Source organism: Solanum dulcamara, chromosome 5 (genome assembly GCF_947179165.1).
Source record: "Solanum dulcamara chromosome 5, daSolDulc1.2, whole genome shotgun sequence".
Classification (NCBI taxonomy): domain Eukaryota; kingdom Viridiplantae; phylum Streptophyta; class Magnoliopsida; order Solanales; family Solanaceae; genus Solanum; species Solanum dulcamara.
The window spans coordinates 14657636-14667508 of NC_077241.1; the positions used below are offsets into that span (position 1 = coordinate 14657636).

At 27.9% G+C, this 9873-nt stretch overlaps 1 protein-coding gene across 1 annotated transcript; it reads right to left on the bottom strand.

Moving 5' to 3' along the window:
• Positions 1-239: 239 nt before the first annotated feature.
• LOC129889056 (BAG family molecular chaperone regulator 2-like) lies at positions 240-8469 on the bottom strand. The gene is made up of 4 exons (XM_055964169.1): positions 8128-8469; positions 6994-7250; positions 2504-2650; positions 240-511 (listed from the first exon to the last, which is right to left on the bottom strand). Exons 1-4 carry the CDS (start codon positions 8354-8356, stop codon positions 371-373), a joined length of 774 nt encoding a protein of 257 aa, XP_055820144.1. The 5' UTR covers positions 8357-8469; the 3' UTR covers positions 240-370.
• Positions 8470-9873: the final 1404 nt, after the last annotated feature.

A 9873-nucleotide genomic window follows, 5' to 3' on the forward strand; every position in this document is an offset into this window, starting at 1 on the left:
ACTTGTGACAGGCTTATAACAAATAGAATTCATTATTATGGATGAAATTTGTGGCGAACTTATGATTGTTTTATTATCAGCTCACGAAAGTTGTTCAATTCTCAAATTTGTGAAGAATCCACCACAAATATTTATTGTGCCTTGTGTCATCTTATTGGAAAATCCTAGTTTTTTTCAATCTTATTCTTGAACTAAATTTATCGATGGGTGACCTAAGATCTAGATTTTGATCGAGTGAGGGGTTGAATTTGGACATTCCCATTTACAAATGTTGCTCAATCTTTTATTGGTCAATCAATAAAAAAAAGCTACAAGTACGAGTTGAACAACTTGTTAAATCTCTTTAGTAAAATACATAGAGAAAAAAAAATCAATCAAATAATTGCCAACTTGTGGTAGCAGGGGGCGGATCAAAAAATTCCCACTTGGTGGTGATTATAACTGGCTTTACTTTAGCATTAGCAACTTTGAGCAAATCAAGAGTTTCCACACACTTTTGCACTCTTTGACCCTGTAAGGAACCAAAATCTCTATCATCATAAAGTAAAAATAAAATAAAATTACAGAATACATAGGTTTGAGGAAAAATTACGGTAACATTTAAAGCATAACATTCGAATATAAAATGGAGAATGAAATCTTAACTAACAAAACTTTGTTTTAAGTATTTATTAATAGTAAAATAATTAGATAAAAATACAATTGACCATTTCTTTTCTGAAAACACCCATCTACGTCTTTTTAACTAATTTAGATTTGTGCTAGGCAAGTTTACTAGGATTCAAACATCAATACCTCTAATTCGAATATCATGTGAACAATTCACATCCATCAATGTTGGTTGTTTTCCACCATTGAAGCTCTCCTCTAAGATCTATTCATGTTCTACTTCTTGTTATAATATTAGACTCTTGCTCTATTTTGAAGTATTACAGCCGATCATATCTTTGTCTTCTCGTGAGAGGTCACACTTAGTTTATTGAATTGCATGTGCATTTTTAGATCTGTATAAGGTTAAACATAAGCCTGATGGAAGCATAGAGATATTTAAAGCAAGACTTGTAGTAAAGGAATACTCTCAACACATTACAGAAAGTTAGTTGGGAATTCAGTTGAAGTTCCTAACTAACACCAGACTTGACATATATAACTTATGGAGTTCAAACACTTGAATCGATTCGTGCAGGAGCCAAGACAACCCTACTTACAGGCTGCTATTCATATGTTGGGGGTATTTGGAAAGGGATCCCACTCTGGGGATCTTCATGTCTAATGATCCTAATTGTACACTCAAAGCCTTTTATGATTCTGATTGGGCATTTTGTCCTGATTCAAGAAGATCAGTTAGTGGTTATTTGGTCCTATTAGAAAATAATTATATCAGTTGAAAGTCTAAGAAGCAGGGGATTGTCTCGTTGTCATCAGTAGGGATTGAATACAGATTTCTTAAAAAGTGGTGGGTAAACTTGTCTGGCTAACGCATAACTATTTCAAGAACTGACAATTAGAGATTATTTATAAGTGGTATTACTTGGCTTTTTTGGTTGTACTCTGATTAGTCAGTTAGTTAGTAGCACCTAGGTTGTTAGTTACATGTATTAACCAGTTGCCCATTCTATTATGCATGGTCCAGCAAAGCAGATTAGACATTACATATTTTTCATTCCATATTGTAAAAATAGTGTTGCTTTATGTTAGAAGGGGAGCCTTGGAGTAACTGGTAAAGTTGTTGTCCTGTGATCAGGAGGTGACGGGTTTAAGTCTTGTAAACAGTTGACATTCTATGCATCCATCAACATTGAAGCTTGCATCTAAGCTCAATTCATCTTCTAGTTGTTGTTGTTGTTGTTATTATTAAGGATGGAGAATGTTGGAGAGATTAATCCAATAAAAATCAACTATATTCCTCAGTGGTCCTTTAATTAGTCGTACATTCTCTACTCATATGTACAATGCTAACAAAATTTTCAATGATGACCGAAGGATAATACAATGTTGACTTGGTCATGGATAGCGTGAGTAGTGAAGAAAACACAAATATATGATCAAAATATGATTTCTACGCTAATAATTAAACTTTAACACAAATAAAATAATTGTGAGAAAAAAAAAACTTAGAGGCTAATATTGTTCGCAAAGTATATGAATTGACCCAGTTTGAATCTTGGCTCCATTATTTGCGCTTTACTATTTTGCTAAACCTAAATGCAAAACAGTTTCTAAAAGATAAAAACTGATTAAAAATGAGGCATTATGACTTTTTACCGGATATCAAGTAGGCATTAGCTACATCTGCAATTAGCGTGCCCCCAACCCGTTTTATAAGGTGCACAATAAAAAGATGAAAGTAAACAAATACTTATAAATATCTAATAAGTTTATTAATAGAAATATATAGTCTGTATAAAATTTATTCAATTCTCGTAATCCATAAACTCCACATGAGATATTGGTATGTTAATTTTGTTTTTTTTTTAAAAAAAAATAGTAAGAGAATAGGTACCTGCAAATTCTTCTGGGCAATTGTATCTCCTTCTATGGAGATGTTATCCAACTTGACAGCTTGTCTCATTAACATCTCAATCAAAGTGGTGATCTGTAATTCTGCTACTTTTTTCCCATTTCCAATTGACTTTTCAATTGCAGATATCTACAAAGATTATTAATTTTTAAAATGAAAATAAAGCACATTAATGATCATGAATATTATGAAAACAAGATACTAATTAGTAGAGTAATGCTTTCTAAAAGGTCAATCTTCAATTTTTTCCCAATTTGACCAAAGATTATGTAATGTTAGTTCCATCATTAACTGACAAGCTATGACTATATATGATGAAATTCATCAATTTTTTAAATTTCGTATTCGCCATTATACAATTTTTAGTGAAGGGTGATAATTAAGTTAAATAAAGGGGAATTTTCGCATATAGCTACTTAAAAATATCTTATGTATACTCCATAATTATAATTTGTTAGTTATAATTCGTAGCTATAGTTATAGCAGCGTTTGTATAATTCGCGCAACATTTGTATATATTTGTGTAATTCGCTATACAATTTGCAGTTTTTGTATAACGTTTGTATATTTCACTATACAATTCATGCACAACATTTTTATAATTCGCTATACAATTTGTAGTGTTTATATATTTCGCTATACAATTCGATTCTCCCATAACGTTTGTATAAGTCGCGCGAATTATACAAAACTCAAACTATAATTACAGCTAGATGTTCGCTACGAGTCATAATTAATACAAATTATAACTATGTTAATTAATTCACTAGTATATATTTACTTATCCGCGTAATTTTCCCTTAAATAAATTAATTATCTATGAAGTTATCTTGCCTAATACATATATATTTCTGTCTTAATTTGTTCTTTCGTTCGGCTTTAAATATTTTTATTTACTTAGAAAAGGCCCCCAAATACTTTTATTTACTTAGAAAAGACCCCACAGGCCTATGGGTGGTAAAGAATATTTGTACGATTGAGGACACAGAGAAAACAATTCGTGCATTTTGGTCTCACCAGTCTTCCGCCAGCTACTTACGAGTACGATTATGATAATAATTATCCTTTCGAGTTTCAACAACCTTATGTTCCCTCTTTCCCACCATTTTTTAAAAATCTATCCTAAAAGAATAGTAGAGTTAACAGTTAAAACTTGACACATTTTATTAAATGTAGACTTAAATTATGAGAAGTCTTCATTACCTCCTCAAATATAGATTTTTAAAATTATTTACTCTCCTAAACTATGAGAAATCTTAATCACCACCTCAAAAATAAAATTTTGAAACTATTTACCCATAATATGTCACAAGACACAAAAACAATTATTATGTCCAATTTATATGATTCACTTTCCGTTTTAGACAATTCCTAAAGAAATGACACATTTCTATATTTAGAAAAAAATTACTTTTCATTACTATTTATCTAATGTAGTTTGACTCGAAATGAAGTTTAAGAAAGATGTGCTCTAAAATAAGTTATAAATATTTGTGTGACAATAATTATTTCATTAGGGATAAAATAAAAATTTTAAAGTTAATTTTTTACTAAATATAAAAATGTTTCATTTCTTTTTGGATTGACTAAAAAGGAAAGTGAGTGATATAAATTAAAACAGAATAATTTCTTTAAATCATGTGGAATATTAGCGGGGCGGGGGGGAGGAAATAATTCCAATAATTCAGGTTTGAGGGAGTAATTAAGACTTCTCATAGTTTAGAAGGGTAAGTAGTTTCAAAAATTCATGTTTAAGAGGGTAATTAAGACTTTTCATAGTTTAGGTATGCATTTAAATAAAGTGTGTCAAATTTAAGGGGTCTTTTAACTATTAACTCAAAATAGTAATATATTTTTATTTTTAAATCTAAATTTTCTATTTTATAATTAATGAGATAATATTTAGTTATATAAAAAGTTATATTTTATTTAAGATAGCATTTATAAAAAAAAACATTTCGTACCAATCAAACAACACCACAATTTCTCTAATTATATAAAGGATTTAAGTTATAAAAACTAACAGTTAGTTATCATTTTTATTAAATTGTCAATATAATATTTAATATAGAAATTTATTTATAATTATCTAATATGCAACTTGATTGTATAAATATTTTAAAAATCATTGGTACAAATAATCAATGGTAATCTTGAAAATATGACAAATTATCCAATATTGAGCGACACAAATACTCTTTTTGTTCACTTTTACTTGTCTATTTTTGATTTTATATATATATTTTTTAAAAATTATTAATATTAATATTTTACCAAACATCCATATAAATTGACGTATAATTTTTTTAGGTATTGAAAAATAATTTAGAGAATAAGTAATTAATATTGCTAGTAAAATATTTTTTTTATCTTTTTTAATATGTTAAAAATGACGAATAAATATAAAAATTTATTCTTAAAATAATGAATAAGTAAAAGTGAACGAAAAAATGTTTAAAGAGAAGTGCGGTGTACTCTATTAGAGGAAATAACGATTTTAGTCCATGTATTATTGCATAATTTCAGTTTTAATCCCTATGTTATTTGATTATGCATATTTAACATTCATTTATTTGAATGTGCGGTTTTAGTCCTTGAAGTTAAGAAAAGTTAACTATTTAACAAAATAATTATTTGATAATATATAAAATAAAATAAAATAAAATGAAGAGTTGGTTATTTTAAATGCTTGAAGAATTATGTATATAAAATTAAAATTATATTTTATTTATTAAGTCCATTTTATTTAAATGCTCTATGATCTATTTTTTATTCCTTACCGATTCGTTTTTCCTCTCATTTTTAATGGTTACTAATCAAGGTCAAATACGATTACATTTGAGAGTTTAGTAGGTGGTCAGGCTCCTTAAGGCCATCAATGATGTCCTAACAACTCTCACTCTTTAAAAATTTTAACATTTAATTTTTATTAAATTTAATGTTTTTACCCACATAATTCTTCAAGCATTTAGAATCACCAGCCTTTCAATTTATTTTATTTTATATATTTCAAAATAATCATTTTGTTAAATAATTAACTTTTATTAATTCCAAAAACCAAAATCGCACAGTTCAAATAATTGAAGGTTAAATGTGCATAGTTAAATAACATAGGAACTAAAATTGAAATTATCCAATAACACGAAAATTAAAACCACTATTTCCTCACTCTATTATTGTTTATTTGCTTTTGTATTATGAATGAATGCTTGGACCTTGGTATTGTTTGTGTCCTGCTTTGTTGCGTGTTATGTTGTTTGGTTGGATTTTTCATGGTCAAACATTAAGGAGTCGTTGTTTGAATACAAGTTATGATGGAATAATTTATATTGGAATTAGTTATAATGGATAAGTTATGTTGAGATTATTTTTTATTGATTGTTTAGTTTGTTGTATTCAAAATAATATGCATTGCATAAATTTTAAGTACAAATTATTTGTTTACAAAAATATCATTCGTTTTATCTATTTTTTTATATTTTCTTTATAAGCTTTAGTTATTCATTCTTTAAAATAAAATTTTCATCTTGTTTAGCTTAAATATTTTTGTGTGTGCATTCACATGATGGTACCATATATATTTACAAATAAAACATTCATCATATTTAGCTTTAAAATAGAACTTTCATCTAAAATTTGTTAAAGTAAAAGAAGATTTATTATTTATATCACTTTATTTTGAGCACATATCACTCTTAAATTGTAAAATACTAAAGTTTTCATTTTAGTTGATATATAAAATACAAGCTTTCAAGTGACTAAAAAAATATATAATTAAAAATATATAATTTAGTAGTAGAGAAATCAAATTATAAATAAACATAAGAATTAGTCAAATAAATTAATAAATAAAATTTTTATTTGTATAGTCTAATTTTTAATTAAAAAATATAAAGAATGATCATAAAAATGAGATAAAATTATAATTTGAATTTATAATATAAAATTATATGAAATGTTGTTGAAGTTTTGTTTGGATATGTAATTTGAATTTTTTTTTTTATATAAATATAAGACCCTCATAAGTTGTAAAAACTATCAAAATTGCCTCAATTTTTTTATACAATCTTACCAGATAAACAAAAGTTCATAACAAAAGTACAATACACTATCACAAAGTTATTCTTACAAAAATAGAATACTTATTGATTAAATTTTAATTCAATAAAAAGTAACATTGAACATGAGTTGTAATGTACTATACATTAATAAAATTGAACATGATCAATATCATTATTAACTATATCATCATGTTCATATTCCGTAAATATTTCATCGCTCGCAAAAATTTTTGTATATGAAAAATGTGAAATCATGATATAAAAAGTTTTCTTGAAGGATTTGTGATTTCATCTCATGATTTCAAATCACAAAATGAAATCGCATATCCAAATGCCTACTAAATCTCAAATAAAATGAAAAATAATTTTTTTTAAAAAAGTAAATAATTTTTATGATCAAATCGTGTGTACCTGTTGAGCAAGTTTATCAATCTCGATGGAAACGTTGTTAATGAAGCGATGTGTGGCTTGAATTTTGGCATTCTTCCTCATCTGTATGAATCTTTTCTCCTTGCTTTCTGGATCTTCTATTAAAATCACTTTTGATCTATCTTTCACTCCACACATGTCTAAATATTCTCCATTCTCTCTTTCTTTTCCCCTGCATATTAATCTTTGTTCTCCAGGTTCTAACCCTGTTTCTTCGGTTAATAGCTTCTTCAATTCACCTGCAACAACTCGTTTTACTTCCAACTTTTAGCATTCCCAAATACAATACTCAATATGAATAAAAACATGTACTACTTCATTCATTCATGAGTATTGAATTTTATAACGATAATTTTAATGATTAATAATTGTACATATTAAATAAACTACTACTACTTAAATACAAATAATCGTGAATTTCAGTTTACAAAAGAAAAATATTTCATCGTCAAATGTTAATACACTAGAAGAGAATTAGGCATCATTTACAAATCAATACTCCTTTATTTTATAATTTGATCCATTATTTCAACTTGGAGAATTTGAAGTTAAAAAAACTAATCTAATGAATATTCAAGGAAAATAATATTTTTTTCACTCACCAATTTTAACATTTCGCTAGACTTCCAACTTCTATTTTTCAAACTTTAACTTCCCATAGTCGTTTTTTTTTAACAAATATTGTTCAAATACCTACCTAATGAATTAATGATTATGAAAATTGAAAAATATACACAGGTGGTATTAAAACTTTTTATATTTGAATTTATGTGATATTTTTCATTTTTTGAAATTAAACTATGTGAATTTGGATCAATATTTTAAATTATATCTTTAACAAAATACGTAAAGATCAGTCTAAACTTCAGAACATTTGATAATTAAGACTAGTAATAGTTTAGGGGGATTTGAAGAAAATGCATCAAGTTTAGGTATTTTATCTGTATATTTTTATTATATTGACATGAAAATAATAATAATTTATACTACCCTATTTTAAAATATTAAATCATATAATCTAATTCAATTTCAAAAATGAGTTAAATTAACTACTAAAAAATAAAATAAAAATATCACGTAAACTAGGACGGGAAAAAAGTGAAAGAGAGTTTTTACCAAAAGTGGCGTGAGGATTGACGGAGATCTCATATCGCGCAGCACCATACGCCACACGAATCCGCAAATTGGGAGTAATTGGATGGTCGGAATTATCAGTCCTTCTCTGAACTAACATCCCGCCGGGCCTCATCTCCCATTCAATTACCTCTTCCTTCAAGTCTCCACCGGCTGCCGTCGACATCCTCTCGGCTTTTTTGCCGTTGAATTTCAGTTTTCTCTTTATCATTTTCCCCGTTGCTCACAATGTGTATTATTTTTTCTTTCTCGCCGGAGAAACACTTTTCAGCAAGTTGTAAAGACTAACTAATCACTTTCTAACCAACTGTTTTATTTTTATAAAATAAAAGTATGATATATCAATCTATGGGCGGGCCCCATTGGTAACATGCCCAAATAGTTAAGTTACGTTTTATAAATTAAATAGTAATGTATTTGATGAAATTTATGGCAACATAAAAAAATGTAATCACCTAATTTGAATTATGTAGGTTAGATTCTTCAATTCAAATTATGTGATTTATTTTTTTCTAACATAACTTTCTATTGGATTTGATGTGAAACTATATGTAATCATTTACTCGATGTTGAGTTTTCATTCTATTGTTGAAATTTGTCATTGTTAAATTAATATATTATTGTTTTTCAACATAACTTTCTATTCGAAAGAAGGTTTGTTTGTTGATTTAACCACATATTTGGGTAGAAATTTCTCGCTTATTCTTTTCAAGTAGTCGAAAAAGCTTGTTGATTGAGTATGAAATATTTTTAAAATAAAATGGTTAAAAAGCATATAAGCCTTGTGTGACATTATAGAAGCTATTGTTGACCTGAAAAGTTTGAAGATTGAGATCAAGTTCGACACGAAATCATAAAGGTTTGAGATCTTAATACTATCTTTAGCTAGCAAAGAGCTTAGTTTACATTATATTTTTACGCTCGTCGAATTTTAACGTCTTTGTCAGAGATTGGCAACAAGTAGTTCTCAATAGAATTATTTGAATTGATTCAAGCTTTTTTTTAATTTTATTTTGTTAATATGTCAAGTTCTCCACTGTCGCAGACAACAAGTACTAAAAATTCTAACTCTTTTGTGTGACACGATCTTTCTCAAAAGAAATCATTCAGTACAATTCAAAGTTGATTTTTTTTTTTTTTTACGATTGTTCAAGAAAGAACTTGCGAAGAGGATATCAGGGCAATTCCATAGTCAAAAAGCAATGGCCCACGAGGGTCGAAATTCTGCATTTGATGCCTACTCAACTCCCTAAATCAAAATCGCACTCCTGTCCTAGAAGATGATGCTAAAAATTAGGAGGTCGCTAACCATAAAAATAATTACACTCTTGCAGAGGACAAAATGGATCAAAACAATAGTAGAGAGGGCAGATTGTTGGGAGATAATTATGCCAACCAAACTATAATGGGATGTAGTCTACTGTGAGTTACCATCATATTGTAGCTAATAACTTCGAGATTAAGCACAATGTTCTCCAAGCCACTCAAAATAACTGTGTTTTTTGAGAAAATCAGAACGAAGATCCAAACAGTTACTGATGGACTTCGACAAAATCATGCACATTTTCCACTATAATGGGGCATCGGACGATGCCATGTATTTAAGGGCATTCCCCTTCTCTTTGAAAGATAATGCAAAGATATGGCTAAGAATTTTACCATCATGATGAATTCGCTCGTGGGATGAGATGACCACAAAATTTCTTGATAAGTAATTTTCATCAGCGA

What these genes read in the sequence shown, in the direction of transcription:
- LOC129889056 (XM_055964169.1), bottom strand. Translation starts at nt 8,356, where the DNA reads ATGATAAAGAGAAAACTGAAATTCAACGGCAAAAAAGCCGAGAGGATG. An exon ending in CAATCCTCACGCCACTTTTG is followed by an intron (nt 7,251 to 8,127) that starts GTAAAAACTCTC and finishes GAGTTGTTGCAG; the next exon opens with GTGAATTGAAGAAGCTATTA. An exon ending in TTGATAAACTTGCTCAACAG is followed by an intron (nt 2,651 to 6,993) that starts GTACACACGATT and finishes TAATCTTTGTAG; the next exon opens with ATATCTGCAATTGAAAAGTC.